This window comes from Gastrolobium bilobum, unplaced genomic scaffold, assembly GCF_033153095.1.
Source record: "Gastrolobium bilobum isolate Gb01-03AN ecotype WA unplaced genomic scaffold, APGP_CSIRO_Gbil_v1 utg17648, whole genome shotgun sequence".
NCBI classification, from domain to species: domain Eukaryota; kingdom Viridiplantae; phylum Streptophyta; class Magnoliopsida; order Fabales; family Fabaceae; genus Gastrolobium; species Gastrolobium bilobum.
In genome coordinates, this window is record NW_026898409.1 from 313,152 (window position 1) to 333,010 (window position 19,859).

General features: G+C 31.9%; 2 protein-coding genes across 2 annotated transcripts; one reads left to right on the forward strand and one right to left on the reverse strand.

Annotated features, from left to right (window-relative positions):
• Positions 1–3,539: 3,539 nt before the first annotated feature.
• On the reverse strand, positions 3,540–7,640 carry LOC133315900 (uncharacterized). The gene is made up of 6 exons (XM_061517584.1): positions 7,557–7,640; positions 5,735–6,273; positions 4,737–4,929; positions 4,568–4,632; positions 4,238–4,448; positions 3,540–3,875 (listed from the first exon to the last, which is right to left on the reverse strand). The coding sequence occupies exons 1-6, from the start codon at positions 7,638–7,640 to the stop codon at positions 3,540–3,542; spliced, it is 1,428 nt and encodes a 475-aa protein (XP_061373568.1).
• Positions 7,641–17,595: 9,955 nt separating this feature from the next.
• LOC133315913 (uncharacterized) lies at positions 17,596–19,287 on the forward strand. Its single transcript, XM_061517596.1, has 2 exons — positions 17,596–17,873; positions 18,883–19,287. Exons 1-2 carry the CDS (start codon positions 17,656–17,658, stop codon positions 18,971–18,973), a joined length of 309 nt encoding a protein of 102 aa, XP_061373580.1. The 5' UTR covers positions 17,596–17,655; the 3' UTR covers positions 18,974–19,287.
• The last annotated feature ends 572 nt before the right edge of the window (positions 19,288–19,859 follow it).

A 19,859-nucleotide genomic window follows, 5' to 3' on the forward strand; every position in this document is an offset into this window, starting at 1 on the left:
AAGAAGAAGAAGAAGATGATGATGATGATGAAACACACCTGAGATTCAAAGCTTTGAGAATTGAGACTTCACTTGAAGAGCTGAAGACTACAACAAAAAGAGATTGAACTGAGTAACAGAGAGTTACATCAAAATTAAAAAGAGAAAAAAAAGAAACATAAATAGCAGGTACAGATAGAAACACAAGGTAGCATACATACATTGACGTAAGAAGAAAGTCTGAGAATGTGGAATTCGGATTGTTCAGTAGTTGCTGTAGCACTGTGTGGTGTAACACATTTATAAGAACTGAGAACATGGTATTGCAAAGGTGGTAACTGTGGCCCCACTCCTTACATAATCATTCTCTTTCTCTCTCAGAATCTCACTTCTATTTGTCTCCACTTAAGTAACAATAATATTATAGATCCTTGTATTATTCTTTTTTATGGACAAACTTTGCATAAATTTAATTTCCTTAAGTTGAGAATTTGAGTGAATCAGGTTAATAAATATTTATTTATTACTAATTAATAAATATCAATTAATTAATTATATAATAATGTATTGAATGCACTAGAGTTATGTAAAAATCATTCTTTTCTATAATAGTTGGACCGTTTTGAAATATAGATTGAAAAATATAATTTTTAATTAAGTTGTTATGTTTCATTGTTTCAAATCTTTGTAATTTAATTTCTTATATTTTGAAATTAATATGTTAATATATTTTCTATAATAGTTCTTCATGATATCTTGGAAATAATAGAATTCTCTCCAAGGATATATGCAGTTATATCTTGATGTAACTGACAAATATTAATTATACAGACTTTTTTTAAAAATAGTTAATTAATTAATTTTAAAACCAATTCAATAATTGTAATTGTTGGAATTAATTTTTAAATTAATTATTTTTATGAATAAAAAGTTTGATTTGAAAAGATATGTGTTTTTGGTCGTTGAAAAGGTATGTCTTTTGGTGTCAAACGATATGTTGTTTTATCGACGAATATGTATCTTTTGAATCAGGATATTACGTTTCTTATAAATATATAGAGAATCAGAATTTTTGAATAAACATTTTTCCCATTATATTTGCATTTGCATTCTTTTACTCTAGTGTGATTGATCGGGCATAGATTGAGTTCGATTTGACTATTCAATGTAAAAATACCGCCACAAGAATAGAAGTAATTTGTTCTATTCTGAAAGACAGTTGTTCGCAAAATCTTGAGCACCATATAAAAGACAATATTATCTTAAGAGTACAATGTCTAACAGAGTACATTCATATATTTTTATACGGTACGCAATAACACAAAATTTATAGTTTTCATTAGATACACTTAACTTTGTGTTATTGCGTTCATAATATCGATTGTCACGTTAAAAGTTAAAAATTAAAAATTCATGTACTAAAACAAATTAAGAATAATTACACAACATATATAATACCCAAGTAATGGAAAATGGACCCTTCAGTTAAAAACCAAAAAAAAAAAAAAAGAACATGTTAACATAAAAACATGGGATTAAAAAAAATGAGAATTAAAGTAGATAATTAGTGACTGGTTTTACCTTTCATATATTAAGTATTTACTCATTAAATAACGAAATAAAACTATTAACCACTTAACAGAACTGTTGCAATACTTTTTATATATAGTTATAATTAAAGTATAATTAGTATATTTAATTATCTTAGCATTTAAAACATATGTGTATTTTATAATTATTAATTACATTAATTTTGTTCTGCAAAACTGCCGGTGAATTAACGTGTAATAACGAAGCTGCCGTTACAGTGGGTTTTTTGGTAACAGTTGATACTGTTGCCCTCAATTTTGGTTTATTCCATATAAGCCACAAAGTTTCTTTTAATAGAAAATGTGGATAATAATTGTTTTACGTTAAGTCATTAATTGAAGGGTTTTATGAATGGTATGTTGGAGGAAATTTTTTGTGTTGTGTCACTCTGATAAAAAGGATGGCCTTATCTTTCTTTCTTTTTGAGTAGGATTCATATTTTTTTATTAGAATGACATGGCATAAAAAAACTTCCTACAGCATAATATTCATAAAACCCTTAATTTAATAGAAAAACATTATGAAAAGTGAGTTGAAAGTGTAAAATTACCAATCATCGAGTATCAACATTATTTAATTTAATTTGATTCTCCAAAAAAATAACATTATTTAATTTGTGAATAATGATTTTGGTAAAAAAAAAAATTATATTTATCTTTATACCCGATCCGTTCATTTAAAAAAATAGTATGATAAAAAAATGTGTGTTATTTCGTTTTCTTAACCATTGTTAAGTTTCTTTATCATTTGAGAAAGTGTTTTAAAAATCCGCGGTCGGGTGCATGTGTAAAATATATACATTTTATGAGTAATGAGATTAAAACTTGAGCCCTTGTTTGAGATTAAAAAACTTACCAGGGATCATTTTTACTTGTTGAACATGATATTCGTAATTTAATATTTATTATATATTATTTTAAAATTTAGTTGAACCTAGTTAAATCACTAACCCATTAACTCAATATCTCAACCAATTAATTATCGGCCCGAGTTTTAAAAACACTTTGAGACAATTTTATATTGTTAATGTCAACCTGTTGTTATTATTTTACATCTATTTAAATTGATATTCCCTCTATCATGATTTTAGAATTAACCTCAGTTCTTCTATTCACTCATTTTCAAGTTTAATATGGTTTCATTACTTTTACGCAGTGTTATTAAATTCAGACTCGTCATCCTCAGCTGAGATACTAGATTAATGGATTATTAGTTCAATAATGGGTAAGGAATGAGTCACTGGTTGAACTAATTAAATTAAATATAAAATTATGGGTAATACTTCTCTCATTTAACATGAGAGAAGTTTTTTTTCTACACTAACAAGAAATGTGAAGCTCACAAGTTAAAGAAAAATAAAAAAGAAAATAAATTATAGACACGTCTTTTTATGTCTCACTGACATGAGATAATTATCTCCTACAGTTGGAGAAAACTATTTCTCTAAAATTATTTCTCATGTTTTAGATTCCAATCTCATCCCTAATAGTTTACACAATATATTATAGAACTGGTTTAATTAAAAAATTGGTGTTGATTTGATACTGATTGAACCCGATTCAGGAATGGTTCACCAATTTTATACAGGATTGAAGTACATGACTGATATCATGGTATTATTTTGGCGGAATTTGCATGAGTTTCGTGTTTGTTTTCAATATTTAATTTTCAAAAAAAAAAAAAAAAAAAAAACATCGGTAAGGTTTATAAGAACATGGTTCTTTACTCACGTAACAATCTAAATTTACAAGATGTAACTAAAAACTCTTTTCTAACCAAAAATGCTTTTTCTAATCGAGAATTTTCAATTACATTCTGATATGCTCAATTTGTTACACTATGACTAAGTAACATTACGACATGATGCATGAAGAGTAGTATTGCAGACATATTTTGCTTGAGAAAGAGTGTGTGTATGAGTGTGCATGAACTATATCTATATATAAACTACAACATGGGCCTTTATTGTTTTAATTCATTGCTCTTGTCTTCACTTTCCCAATTAGATTCTCCTTTTCTTGTAGAAAATCTTGGAGAGTTTCAGTTGTATAAGGAGGAGGCATTGTACATGGAGGTGTATCACTTGGTGAATTCACCATTGACTCAATCATATAATGCTTCCTTACACCACGCAAGGAACATGTCATGCTTTCAGAACAAATCTCAATGGCTCCTTTTGGTATGGTTGGTTTGAATCTCAAAAGACTTGCATACCTACTTAATAGATGAAACATATAATCATACACAAACTTCATCTTTAAATTCTCTATGATATAGTCAGTTCCTCCTTTGCCAATTGCCTGTGCCTGCAATAAAAAATTTAGAATTCTGTTATCTTAAAATTTAGTTGGATCCAATGTAGTTTAGTCCAATTAAACTCTGTATGTAGAAACAAAGTGCAGGTTTCATTTAACTAGCATGTTTTTTTCTCAACATAAGCTTATAGAAATCTTTTAGAGGTTAAAAAAAAATCACTTCCCATTAAACCTTGACGATGGTAAGATGAGGACAATTCTTATACGCAATCTTACCCTTATATATTTGTAAATAAATTGTTTCCTAAATTCGAACCAGTGACTTTTTAGTCACAAAAGAGTAGTATTACCGATACTCCAGGTCCACCCTCTAGAAATCTTTTTAGAGGTTGATAGAGGAAAAAGATTATTACATTCTCAAGGTGAGCATTGCCCCAATCCACTGCAAACTTTATCTCTTCACACATATTTTTGGTACTGATAGGCCAGTAGTGCTTCAAAGGTACCATGTTTCTTGTGAAGAAGTCATAATACCTTGGCTCTATGAACATAGTCATGGAGTCACATGCTATTATGTATTTTTCACTCACAGACCATGTGGCTCCTTCTGCATAAATCTTGTACCTTAATATGAAACATAACATAGACAAATTTCATAGTTTAGTAGATAAAATCTCAAAAGCAAACCCCCACCATGGAAAAATTCAAAATAAGAAACAAAGTGCTAGAAAACATTTACATACCTGTAGGTACATTGATTTTCTAGTTTTGTGTTCTGGAAATTTTTGGCTTTCTCCTGTTGCCATTGCTGAAAAGGGTAAAAAAAGAAAAGAAAGAAATATTATAATTTCATGTTGAAACAATTAAGGCAATTACTGGAGACAAAAGCCAGGCTTAAAATTATGTAATTACTATGTCATATATTCTGGCATTCCAATCATGTTCTTCTGAGGCATTGCACTTGACAAGTTCTTTCCTAATATAAGATACTGTTGGGTTACCCTTCCAAAAAGCATAGGGTATCCTATCTTTCCATTTGACTATCTTGTTGCCTTCTTGTATATTCTGTAATGTTGTTTCCCATGGTCTTATATTGAGCTCAGCCCTATTAAGAAACAAAAATACAAAAAGTATATAAGTTCTGTTTGCCCTTTTGTTTCACTTTAATCAAAGTAAAAAATAAAATAGAATAATGAAATAACCAAACCACCTCCCTGTTAAACCCGACTAGCGAGAGTGGGGTGAAGGTAATCCTTGTGCGTAACCTTACCCTTGCATAATTGCAAAGAGGCTGTTCGACTAGCGAGAGTGGGGTGGAGGTACGTAGCTTTACCTTTGCATAATTGCAAAGAAGCTATTTCCTGGATTCGAACTCATGACCTTTTGGTCATGAAAGAACAGTTTTACCACTGTCCCGGTTCGCCCCCTTTAAAATAATGAAATAACATTGTGTCTTAATTCAAACTTGGACATATGAGAAGATTAAAATAAAGGTTACCACCCTTTAAGCAGGTATGCTTAGTAGAAGAAATAGCAGAGGAATGAAAAAGGGCCGACCCAGTTCAAATACCCACTTCGTGAGTGTCTGGGGAAGGGAATACTCTAGGCAGTCTTTCCCCTGCTTTTTGCAGAGAGGCTGATTCGAACCCGCGACCTGACACACCACGACAAGCAAGCTTACCGCTGAGCCAAGCCGGCCCTTCTTGCAGAGAGGAATGAAAAAGGGAATGATGAAAATCAAATGATGTAGCAAAATATGAACACATTGTTGATTTTCACTTCCCTCATATGTTCCTCCTATCTTTGCTACTACCATGCACAATAATAATCTTCATTGTTTCTAATTGGACAATTAGAGCTTTTTTGTTAATGATGCATTTATTTAATTCCAAAGGGAATAGAAGCTTTACCAACCCCAGAAGGTCCAATCAGGGAAGACAATGTCATATGAATTTTCATCACCACAGTAATGGAACACAGGAGGAATTGACATAGCTTCTGGTCCTTGGAAAATTCTTTTGTCAACCACAGTCTTATCACCACACTGAAACATTAGCTCCAAATCTGGTATCTCTCCAGGGTATAACCTTAGAAGCTGCAAAATTCCCCATATTGTGAACACATCCCTTGTCTGAAATGATTTTGCATACTTTTCTACATAAGCTTTTCCATTCACAACCACAAGCTTAAAATGTGAAATATTTTTGCCTCTTTTCAACATATCCCTTGTGATTCCTGTTCTCTCCCATGGTTTAAGATCTTCATGGATCCATCTAAAGTACTCTGGACATGAGGTAGCTGATGAATCATCATTAGGCTCAAATTTTGTTGGATAGTATGATGAACAGGTTGGTCTTGAGTTTCCATTGCTGCAGTTCAAAGCGAATTGAGGTTGTTGCTTATTGAAGACTATGATTGTCTTGAGAAGACTAGAGTTTGTTATTTTGGACTGAAAACACAAAAAAGTAAACACAAGATTATATATTGTTTTTAACATAATTTTTTTTTTAAAATTATCCAAATAATTCACTTTTAAACTTTTGTAAGAGATGTACGAGATTAAAATCAGTACAACTATTATACAATCACTGCATACAATTGTCTCACATAAACATTAACAAACAAAAAGGATGGTGACGTGTGATACACGCCGCAACGGTATCATATAAATAATGTTAAGCATACGAGGAGCGCGCGGCAATGCATATATATTATTATTAATATTACACGCATAACATGGCTTGGAGTAAAAAGAAATGAACTATGTCAACGGGGCCACGTATAATATACTTAAAAAAAAAGATATTTGTACTAAAAAAAAAAATATACTTATATATATATATATATATATATATGTATAAAAGAGAAAAGAAATGAACTATGTTTTGGTATTTTTGTTTATTTATTTTAACAAAAATTATTTATTAATTCTCCTAACACCCAAAACGACATAGTTTTGAAGTGACATAACATAATTTTATGTCATGGGATATGACAAATAATAAACTATATATATATATATATATATATATATATATATATATATATATATATGTTTAGTAATTTTTATACAGTGGTGAGGTTCGAACATATGATCTCATGTAAACTATCCAAATCCTTCACCACTAGACCAATCCTAATGGCTTAAATTAAGTTTATTTTTAAATGTATAAATAAAAGTGAAAAAAATATAAGTTATATATTAGATTGAGAATATTATATTATGTTTTATTGCAAAATTACTTTTGAGATGAAAATTTATAAACATAAATCATTTTTTTTTTATATCCTAAACATAAATCTTTTAATTTTAACTCACTTTTGACTAAATTTGATTTTTGTAAAATCAAAATTATGTTAAGAAACTCACCCAAATGCATACTTTATAATATGAAATAGAGAATTCATCTTTGAGGAGGATAGCATCCAGTGGAATTTCAAGATGAAATTTACTCTTATGATGAATTCTTAGAAGCTATAAATAATTACTACAGCTAAGAATAATAGTATTTTGAATTTAAGGTTATAAACATCATCAATCAAAAACAAAGAGGCAAAAACTGTTACATATATCCTTATTTGAAATTACAAAGAGAGACAGAAAGATGGAAGATATGAATCAAATGAGACAGAGACAGAGAGAGAAAAGCATCCAAGTTAGAACAAGCAATATCTTGAAGAAATACACACACAGCCAATGATAGATACATGTAATGCATATGAGAGACTTACAAGGCCAGTTTCCAGGTCCAGGATGAAGGTGCTTGCAACAAATATAATAAGGATGATGATAGAGAAGAAAATCCATCTCGTCATTATGCTAAAAGATTCATAGCCTCCATGAATAAAAATTGCGAGAGGTTAGCCTAAGAATTCTACAAGCTGTTGTTGACTATTAATAACTATGCACCTTTATAGAGGAGACAATGCTGTGCCAATACTCTTCTTTTTTTTATTGGCTTTTCCATTGAAAACTAAATTTAAGTGGAACTAAATATAGAATCTAACTTTATCTTCTTATTATCTTAACGCAAAAGGTTGAAAATATTATTATTTATTTTAAGAATTGTAATGCATTATTTATGCTGATGAGGTTAAGTTATATTAAATGGGAGAGGTTATAGTTACTACCTCTTTTTCTTACTACCTCTCACTACTCAATCTTAACTGTTGATTTCCGTCAATCTAACGGTTATAATTTATTAAAAATTAATAATTAATTAATAAGTATGACCTAGTAAATTATAACCATTAGATTGACGAAAATCAACCGTTAAAATTTAGCAATAAGAGATAATAAGAAAAAGAGATAGTAACTATAACATTTCTCATATTAAATATGAAAAATGCTTATTCTAGCACAACCACCCTCCTGAGTCTCAGTAAATTATGCATAATTTTTAATTGATTTGCTAGGATGCATTGTATTTTCGTTTTTCTTTTTTTCTTTGGAGTTGTTTCTTTAATCTTAGAAAGATATGATGATTAAAACAGTGATATATTGTTAGTGAGTTGTAGAGGTATAACTATAGTAAGCTGTAAATGTTAGTGAAATGTATCAACCTTTAAAATTGATTTGATTACTGTCTTAGTATTTTTTTTACCTTGCAATTAATAAAAAATTCTGAATTCTAAATAAAATAGAAAAAGTATAGTTGAAGATAAAAACTTAGAAATAGATGATAATCGGTGATGTACCAAAAAAGAAAAGAAAAGAAAAAAAAAATGATAATTGGTGTTTTTTTTTTACCTTGGTCAGATTAGATAGGTTTTGGTTGACTGAAAATTTGGTCAGAAACTAAACTAAACTAATCAAATTTGAAACAGTCATAGTCAATCTTGGGGTGAAAAAAGAAACAAACAAGTAAAAGTGGACTCATTTCTTTGCTTTTTCTTTCTTTCTATATTTCTTTGGGTTAAGTTAGTTTCATGTAACATAAGATAGAGAGTTTCTCCTACTGACCCTTCTATATCCGTACTTGCCTTTTTTTCTTCTTTTTAAAAATCAACGGAGCTCACACATGTTGAGTCTATCACATAAGATATCTTATCTCCTACAACATAAGAATAATAATTCCCTATTTCTTTTGTTTCAAGCCCAATGTTAACTAAAACCTAGTCTTGGAGCACAAATCCGAAAGCCTTAGGTCCTTAACTACCGAGGAAGATTCTAAATGCACTTACAGCTATTGTCTAAAAAAAAAAAAAAAAAAAGTGTACTTAACCCAAGAGTGGATTGTCTAGTGGCATCCCAACTAGATTTCAATATTTGATATGTTCAAACGACGGTGAGTTGGATTATTGATAATCGCAATTCTTAAAAAGAGTGGAGAGGTTCAAATTCAAAACCCGATAGTGATGCCTCATTAGAATTTGGAACACAGGTTGGTAATTAAATAAAAAAAAAAAGGTGCACTTACGACTATTTACATTATGCAGTATGCACTTTACTAGCAAATGGCAATCTCCTACATCTTATTATTTAACAATTCAAATTCAACGGCATGCCTGATGCCTCATGCCCTGACATAATGCCAACCTATCATTTTCTTTTTGTATTGAAAACTCTGGATGCTGGCATGCTGCTATTCACGCGTAGAGTTTTCTTAAGAAAGGAGGAGAGAAAATTATCTATGAAGCAAACTATTTTTTTTTTAGTAGACTGAAGCAAACTATTTTTGATAAACTGTTATTCCTCCGTGAAAGCATAAGTTAAGGATTTGGATTTCTATTATTTAAAATGTTAATATAATAAAAAGAGAAAATGAAACCAAAATATGATAGCAATAATTTTTTTTAAAAATGACCCAAATATAAACTTTCAATTTCATGTCACAAACAGAAAACTTTATTCATGATATTTGGCTCTATAAATAAGATTTTAATCATTATACAGTCACAAGAAACTTAAGTATTTCATAAACAAATATAATACCATATCACTAGTCGTAGTATATCATCATATAATGAGAAAAATAATGTAAAGAGATCTCAATTTCTTTCAAACAAGTAATTCAGTGCATCAACTTTGAAATAAATCAAGTTGACAATAATTTGTGCATTTAAGCTTGGGGATGCCCATCATCACAATATGTTTATGCCGCTTGCACACTATAGCCTTTAACTATTTCAAGAATTTAGATATGTACTTAATTACTATTGAAATCATAATAATATACACATCAATGAAGACCAATTTTTTTTTAATCCAAAAGCAATTGCGTGTGTTGACTTTAATCTCACATTTTTTTTATTGGTTAATATCTTATATTCTGAAATGTCACGATCGCCAACAAAAAAAAAAACATAGTTTCAGACCAAAAGATTCAATCATTCAAATCAACAACGATAAGAAAGAAAGAGATAAACAAAATATGCATGCATATATAAGTAGGGTAAATCATTTCTGCAGTCAATTTTTCTGCCTCAGACACAAAATTCAAAAAGAGAGAAATAAGAGAGAGAAAATGAATTTTGTGTCTGAAACAGAAAAAAATTCCAGTCTCAACTGCAGAAATGATTTACCCTTTTGGTGAATCATTTCTGCAGCTGAGGCGAATTTTTTTCTTCCTCCCTAGCTAGAAAGCAAGAGAATCAAAAGCAAAAACAAGGGATAACTTAAACACATATATACATAGAAATTAAGAAGACGATTAAGAGAGAAATAACTAACGAGGTCAATCCAGTCGACGATGAAAATGCTTGAAGCAAACAAAAAGAGGAAGATGAGGGAGAATAAGCCGGAGGTTGAGACCCATCTTTTGGCTTTACTACATGACTGGGGACAGCCTTTACTCTGGGCCATGATTAATGGAGTTCTTCCACCCCACCTTGTGCTGTTTATTTGTATAAGACTGCCTAAATTATCCAACTAGCTACCACCAAAATTGGATCTTGATCAATTTTTTTAATTTGATCAATGCTCAAAGCTTGCTTATCAACGGAATGTACAACATGAAATAGTTGTTGGGGGGATATATAATATAAAATAGTTTAAGCATGTGTAATGAATGATATGTGTTGGCAACAAGTAGCTAATCTTCTTCCCAAAAATACAAAAATACCGCACGCAGCAGCATTTTATGAGCGAGGATATGATTGAAGGGGAGATTACGTTAGGAAATTATTGGCATTTATTTAGATTGATATCAATCATAATTATTATTAGTTATGTGTATATAATACTCAAATTAGTCGTTTCCTTATTTTATGATCTCGAATTTAGTATAAGAGTAAAGTCCATTTTGAGTCTCTAACAAAAAAAATATGGTACTCACTTTCGTTCCTTACAAAAAAAAAATCAATTTGTGGTTCTTCTACAATTTCAGTTCTTTGAAAATTGTGGTCTCTTAGAAATTCAATGAAGACTCAATTTAATCCATAAAAAATGACTAATATGGATTTTTTTTTTTTTATAAAGAACGAAAGTTGGGATCGTATTTATTGTTAGGAACTCAAAAGACGGTTTACTCTTAGTATAAATAAGGATGATTGTTTTTCTTTTTGTATCATGTCATATCAATCACATCAATTTATAATATTTTGCTTTCTATTGCTCATTTCCTTCCTCCCTCTGAAAGCATTTTCTGTATACTCGGTGTACCTACGACTTCCATTAAAAAATTGACATTTGCATTAAAAAAAATTCTCTCCTTTTTGTACACACATAATAAAAAAATGCCCCAATTTTGATTGGCGCATCGCACCGAGTTAGTGGTGTGATGAGAATATCATAAAGGTGGACTGAGTACAAAGGGAGCATACTAATGTGAGGTTTCATTAGTCATAGACCTAATATGTTTCGGGTCAAAATATGATGTCAAAATCACTTATTATGATTAGTGTAACTTAGTTTTTTGATAATAATTCTCTCGTACCATGGACTCCCATAACCCACCTAACAGCTTAATCTTTTGAGAGAGTTAGTTGCGAGACATGGTACCAAAACCTTAATGATCGAGCTAGTGGTCCAGAGTCAAACCTTGTCGCCCCTCTTTTTTCTAGTAAATATTTAATTGTGAAATTTCTTAGCATATATAGGTGGGGGCATATGCATTGTCCATCATTCAATCTCCATCAAGAAAGCACTGACATGCTTTTTGAAGAAAAAAAATTGCATGTCGGAAACCGATACGTTCTGACTTGCGGTCAACATTTTAGGGCATGTTGTGAACGCTCCAACACGTGTTTCTAACACGCGGTCAACTTTTTTCGACATGCAATCAACGCTCTGACACGTTTTTTTTTAGGTCTAAATTTTATTTTATTTTATTTTATTAACTAAAAATGAAATTTTAATTTATAAGTCAATTTTTTTTCTATTATGGAATTTGACATAAAAAATTAACAGGGTATGACAAATTACTTTTGCTTTATATTTATGTTATGAAATTTCAATATTTGATTGATTATATAATTTATTATAGACTGTTATATGTACTAAATATAAGTTATATTATATATTTTAAAAATATTATTTAATATCAAAATGTGTCCTAACGTGTCAAAATATGGCATTTTTTAGAATTAATGTATCAGTGTGTCGTGTCTCGTGTCCTGTGTCGGTGTCAGTGAAACATAGATCTCAATAGGCTCTTGTATAAGGGGGTCTATTATAAATAAATTAAATATAAAATCATACATCAACTTTTACACAACAACTTAAGTTAATGTGATAATTGGTTGTTTGGCATTGTATCATAACAATATCATCCTCCATGACATGTTTTTTATTGTAACTCAAGTTTGAGTTCTGAATATAAAGTTGTGTTAAAAATTTAGTAAAGGAAATTTTGTCGCCTTTGTGATTTTGTTCGGCTTGATTGAATCAATTAATTAATCAATAAAACAGGGAAGAAATTAAAAAATAAAAAATATATGTAACTTGGTAATGTAAAATTATGAAGGGAAAAACATCGACTTGTTGAGCAATGAACTTATAACTCGATTGCCTCCCAGCTCCCACTTAAGTTTTTTATAATTTTGATGTTTGTTCATCTAATATACTACTAACAAATGTTTTTATTAGACAAAGTGTGGTAAACAAGCTTATTTTTCCTGAAAGGATAAAGTTCAACCATTTAAGTGGGTTATATGGATGTCATGTTACTCCACCAAAAATCAAATTCCTGCAGATACATCGGTTTGTGTGTGTGGCTTTTTTTCCTAAATATGTGAGGTTCATATCTTGATTTGTGTCTATAACATAACCTAATGAGTTTTTTTTTTTCTGTAACATGATATTTATAATCCTCATCGTTTATATTCATACTCAAAATGATTAGTGATACGTTAAAAAAAAAATACTTGGTACTCAGTAGCAATTTGCGCACGTAATAAATTATAATAATAAATAGGAACCCAAACGCTGCCAAACCAAAGGAACGAGACTAAATTATAAAAAGAAAAAAAATCAAATAATAATAGCTCAGTTGGTATGTGAAAGCTGACGATGAGAGTATTTATTCGATCATCCTCATTATCATCTTTAAAAGAAATTTAAAGTATTAATCCTGAGTCCGTCTCGAATAAAATTGTCTCTCATAAAAGATAATGTGATTTATTCAAAAAAAAAAAAGGAATGAGACAAAAAAATCTCCGGGGATTTACAAGAAAGATCATTCCCCTTTAATGTTATAAGAACTTTTAGATTTGAATATTATTTATATTTTTTATTATATAATTAGTTATCGTCCCTTTCAAAACTTATAAAATCTTTTTGTTGCAAACATCATTTCTATTATTTTCCTTCATTTAAATAACTAAGGTAAAATACTTGTACATCCTGTTCTATGAGAAGATAAAATAATTATATCATTGTTTGCTTTGTATTGTCTTATTTATATTTTTTTTATACAAATATTGTCTTATTTATAACTATTAGATTTGATTTATATTCGAAATATAATATATGAAAATTGATTATACATGTTGTATAACTGGCTAGGCACTCTTACAACGCAAGAAACTTAAACTTGATATATGTCAGATCCATCTTAGTGCAATGAAACAGGGGACTCTTAACGTGAAGTCAATTTTCTTTTTCTTAGTTTTTTCCTTGTTAATATTATTTTATACTGGGTCAGCCCAAACAGAATGAAAAGCCCAAGATTCGAGGCTAATCATGGGTTGACTCATCACATCTTATGAATTTCGTGGCTTTGCTTTAAGGAGAAACAAATTACTAAGCACATTACCTGCAAGAACATGCAACAATTATTATTATTTTCTTAAAAAGTCCATGAGATGTCTTTAACATCTTTTTAAGGAAAGGTACTTACATAGAACACAATTTACTAAGCAAGCCACATTTTATGGTTTCTTCACAATAACTAGTTCTCAATTCTCAACGCAAAGCAACCCAGTGTGCAAGTTGGAAAAAGGAGAAGCATTAGAATCCACAAACACGATACCAATTTTCTTGTTTGCTTGCCGAGAAAGTTAAGAAAAAATTAAAATATAAATGTTTAAAGGTGATATAGACCCTTCTCGGGGTTCAAACCCTGCCTCAAGCAAATTCTTGGAAAATCTTTCGAGGCCAGAGGATGTGCCTCCCTCCTCGATTGGGGGATTAGTCTCATCCTTCCTCTGGTAGCGAAGCTCAATGCACCCGCTGTTCTAATGAGGAGCTAGTCTACTTGGCTGTACCTCGAGGGCAAGGTGACCGGAGGAGGTTGAATGTGAATACCTCAAGGTTATACCAAAAAAAAAAAAGTGATATAGACCCATCCCATGTGAGATTACAGGCCCAAATGGTGAAAGGCCTGTAAGGCCCAAAGACTATTGCTTAATGAGGAAGGAAATGCGGTCATCTCACATATTTTGTCAATCTAGCAAACTCTTGACACACAATATAATCTAATCAGTCAATTGTGGCCACACAACATCAATTGCTCATTACACTATTACTTCCCCCATGACCATTGCCAAAAGTCACTTTGCATTGTAAGGTTATATGGTAGATTGCATTGCATTTGCTAAGTAAATATCTTTTTCAAATTGCATAATCAATAACATTTTGTATACTTGAAATAAATTTGAAAAACACATGAAAAAGATCATTGACATGTTTTATGTAACACCTCGTGTTAACTCGGTTTGTTAACATGTCATCGTATTAAGCCATGCTTAATTTAAAAATGGGGAATATCTTTTTCTTTTCAATTATGACGTCATTATACTTAGCCAAGTTGATTACTTAATCATTTTCATAAAACATCGCCTATATGAATATTGCAAAAGACAGCTAACTGAAATACCTCATTAATTAATATCATAAATATGTCTCTAGTCACGGAACTACAACACGTAGACCGGACAACCTGATAGTTTATACAACACAGATAAACTTAAACAAGACGGAAGTCAAAGTGGCATGGACAAACCCCATACTCACCAAATAAGGCACAAGCCCAACAACAGTCTCAACTCACTAATCATAAATGACAGAAAACATAAACAGCAACCAAGTCCACATCATGTCAGCATACAGCATAATAACATGATAACAGCATAATCTAACTCAGCTCCGGCCTCCTGTCGCCCGAGGTCTCAACCCCGAGTTACCTGAACCTAAAATAAGCGTCCCCAAATGTGGGGTGAGATCTCTAAACAAGAAATCTCAGTAAGACAAGGGGTCCTCAACGATATTTCACCCCAAGCTCACTTACATGTGCAATATAAGTTCAAAAGGCAGTTTAACAATATAAGTTCTCAAAATAGTGCAATGCAGCATATAATCATGTCATGTGTGTTATAATTATTCTACTGATCAGAGAAGTGTAGGAATCCATCTAAACCCACACGGTACTAGCCATTGCTGCACCCACCCACAGGACCACCTCTTGGCCTCATGTAGGCGTAACACCACATACATATCATAAGCAATTGCACTTAACAACTCATTAGCATTTCCATAAAACAGGTACATGAAAACACATCATGCATACAACAATCCCCCTATGGGAAATAGTGGAACCAACAATGGCTAAACCGAGGACACAAAAGCTTACCTTGCAAGCTAACAATCCAAGCGAAGATTCCAACCAATGCTCAAAGTCCAAACACAGCAGAATCACAATCTGATTTGGAACATAGCTCATAAGCATAAACATAAAGACAACGTTTCTCTTTTACGTTTTACGTCTTAAGGCTTCTCACAAAGCCATAAGCCCTTAATCCCTTGATTCTGACTTACTTAATCATTACAGAAGTTCAACTTCCTCTAGGGTCCACAAGCCCATAGATCAGTTCTGTATGAACAATAAGTTACTGTTCTTCGAAAACCCAGAATATCCGGATATGTGTCGGGGGCATATCTGGATATCAATATCCGGATATCACAGAACCCCATATCCGGATATCAATATCCGAATTTTTCGCGACAGAATGCAGTTCTTGCATTTCACAAGATATCACTCCCAAGGTTGGGTTTTTAACCCATTCCAACGTTAAAGCATGCATTTTTATCCTCTTTTAAGTTCATATATCAGTTGGTTACTTATTTAACTCATTAAACATAGCAAGACTCCACTTTTACCCATTAAAACACATGATCAAAGGTGGTAACACTTACCCAAGCTTAAAACAGAGCAAGAAGGTGCTCTTGGAGCTCTCACTTCAGCTCCTACAATCTGACTAGCAAGGGAAACGAAAATGCCAACCAAGCTTGGTCCTTTCTTCACAAAGAAAGCTTCTTGAAGCTCCACAAGCCAAGAAGATGACCCCCACAACCCAAACTCAAACACTCAGCCCCCTCACACCCACAAGACAACAACCAAAACTTAGCAATGGTGTACTCTACCCACTCACAATGATAGCTCACACACTCACAAGAGGTTTTGATGAAGAGAGTAGAAGGAAAGGTGACAACTTGTCCTCCAAATGGTGAAGAGGAGCCATGAAACAGTGGAGGCTGCCCAGCACACACAAAACTCACGCATAAAGGCTGGAGGATCAGCCTAGGGTTGTGTGTAAGTGGCTATTTATAGCCGATTTAAAGTTAATCACACAGTATTAGGACTAATAGTTACGCTTATCATTTTAATCCAAAACTTTGGAATCTGAACCTACTCATTTTTTTTAAGATTTTTCATATATTTTATTTTTCGCAGCACCTTTTCGGTACGCGCTTTTCCATAGCCAGTATCAGTTTTGGCACCAGTTCTCATTATTTTGACTTGAAACTTGAAATCACATTCCTATATATTATTCCAGTAATATATAATCACTTTTCATAATTTTTCGGAATACTTCCTCGGTATGCATTTATACCGAGTAGCAGAACCGGTATCTGCACTTTGCGTTAGAAAAACGACTTTCAACATTATTACTCACTTACTATGATTATTTAAGCCTCTTAATAATTATTAGGGTCTATTATGGAATTATTTTCTAATCTCACATAACTAATTAATTAATTTCCTTAATTAACGGTGCGGGTCCAAAACAACTTCAATTTTGGCTCGATATAAATAATTTATTTACATTAATTTCAGAAAAAATAAACTCAAATTTTATTCTCAATTTTGACAGTTAATTCTATTTATATTTAACATTTTGGATTTTCTATATATAAAGTTATTTTTTTCGGATACTAAATAAATAAGTCATTAAATACAAACAAATCAATTGTGAAAATTTGATGAATACTTGTTAAATTAATAATAACCTTCTCCGTTATATATGTTTCGAAGGATATTAGTTGAAAAAGATGATACTTTAGGGGTCAAAATATAATTACTGATAAAACTATTTCATAAGCACAATTTTGTAAAGCCGAACGAAGTGCAACAGCAACTTCTTCTCTCTCTCTCTGTCTCTCTGAACGACGATGGCTAGCGGTGGTCTGAAGAGAATGGTGGGTGCAGCAATTGCTCAAGGAGTGGCCGATGCACGAGCCAGGATATTCGGTCATCAATTGAACCCTACTGGCAAGAAATCTGCGCACAAGGTTCTCCGCATGAAGCTCTTTGGTGAGAAAGTTGCTCAATGGTACCCCTATGACATCAACAAAGATGACCCTCTTCTCATGGCCCAAAAAGAACAAGAGTACTCTCTTTCTATCTCTCACTCTCACTCTTCCCAATTTGCTTTAGTACACTACACGCCCTCACAGGCCAATGCCCACTACGTGTTTGTGTTTATGTCTCTGTGACGTTGTTATTATATTATTTTATTTTTTATTGAGTTTACTGTGTCTTTTACCGTGTGCAAGTTTGTGGGGTTTCCTTATTTTGATGGATGAATGGAATGATATCATAAAGTTTTTTTTTTTTTTTTGTTCTGTGGTGGGGTTTGGTAATTGAGTGCTTCATTTAATCAAGAAAATATGTGCAACACGAAACCCCATTTGCACAAATTTAGTCTTCGTGAACAAGCTATAGCAATTGGGAAGTTGAGTTCAGTGGTGTGGTGTGGAGAGCAATGTTGGTTGTTCTTTTATGCAATATGTTAACAGTTCTTCGACTGTTCAGCATTAAAATGAACTTCTCAATATATTGAAAATAACGTGTTTTTATTAGTAAAATATTTTCTTTTTGGGATTATTTTAATCTGAGGGTAAAATTTTGTCTTCTGAATATTAGTCCCCATTTTCTAGATATGTCTCTTATCCTTGTCCACTATATATTCCTTTGAGCTTACTTCATTGCTTTAAAAATGAAAAGGTAGAAAGAACAGGTTCAATGCAAATTATATTCTGCTTAATCTCCCTATACAAGTTAGAAATAATACTCTATCAGAGACGGTGGCTGATGAATCTTTATGTTAACTTTTATTTCCAAGTGCACTACTTCTTTCTCATTATGAAAACTTCTTCGATATCTAAATCTGGTGAAGTATGTTTTTGGTTTCCCCTATGAATTTGGTTTTGTTTGTCTTGAGCCAATTGCATTCTGGTAATGCTAATTTATGTCGATATAGAAATTAAGCAGCCGAAATTTGTGAAGGGATGTCCTTCATGTTATAATCAGAAACTTTAATAGGTTTTATCAGTTATCTTACATTGATTTCCACTCATTCGAGACTTCTGATACAACTATTGTCTTGTTCTTTCTAGACGCTTATCGAAGCTTGAAATGTTGAAGCGGCGGGGAAAAGGACCACCCAAGAAGGGCCAAGGAAGGCGTGCTGCCAAGCGCAACAAATAAATTATACTTTCACCTGTCTCTGAAACCATAATGTGGGTACTATTTTGAGTTAAAGACAAGTAGTTAGTTGTTTCTGTAAAAGCATTTTGATTTTGATTTATGCTATCAGAGTGATAGAATCCATCTTACCTTTTTTTCCTGAGGGTAAACTTAATGCACTCAGTCCAAACCATTAGCCTAATTTGGTTGGTGGCAGTAGAAGGTCTTTGTCCTTTTATGTGCGTTTAAATATTCAGAAATTGATTCAGTCTACATTGGAAGTTGGAATGCAATCACAAGGTTATGAACTAGACTTTTTCGCATTAATTTTGTTATTGGAGTCTTGGTTTTATGATGAACTGAACTCTATAGTTAATAATATTTAAATGTTTTAATTTTAAATCATATCCATAGTCTATAATATATTGCCACGTATATGAGAATCCGACTTTGTATGTGTGAAACTGTGATCACTCTTTTCTAATCTGTCCAGAAGCTGCTAGTGTTGCAATATTGTGGAAATCAGGAACAGTGGCCAAAGTGCCACTCTTGGCAAAAAAAAAATATCGAAATGTCACGCCAACAGTAAATTTTGTCAAAATGTCACATGACATATTTCGCTATACTGTGTAGCGAAATATGTGTGCAAATAATTCGTTACACATTGTAGCGAAATATGTCACGTCAGAACCAAAAATGTCACGTGTCAAACAGGGAGAATTTCGCTATTCTCTGTTTGACACGTGGCATTTTTGGTTTTGACGTGACATATTTCGCTACACAGTATAGCGAAATATGTCACGTGATATTTTGGCAAAATTTACTGTTGGCGTGACATTTTGGTATTTTTTTTTTTGCCAAGAGTAACAGTTTAGCTATTGTTCCGTGGAAATCATCCCAAGTGGTT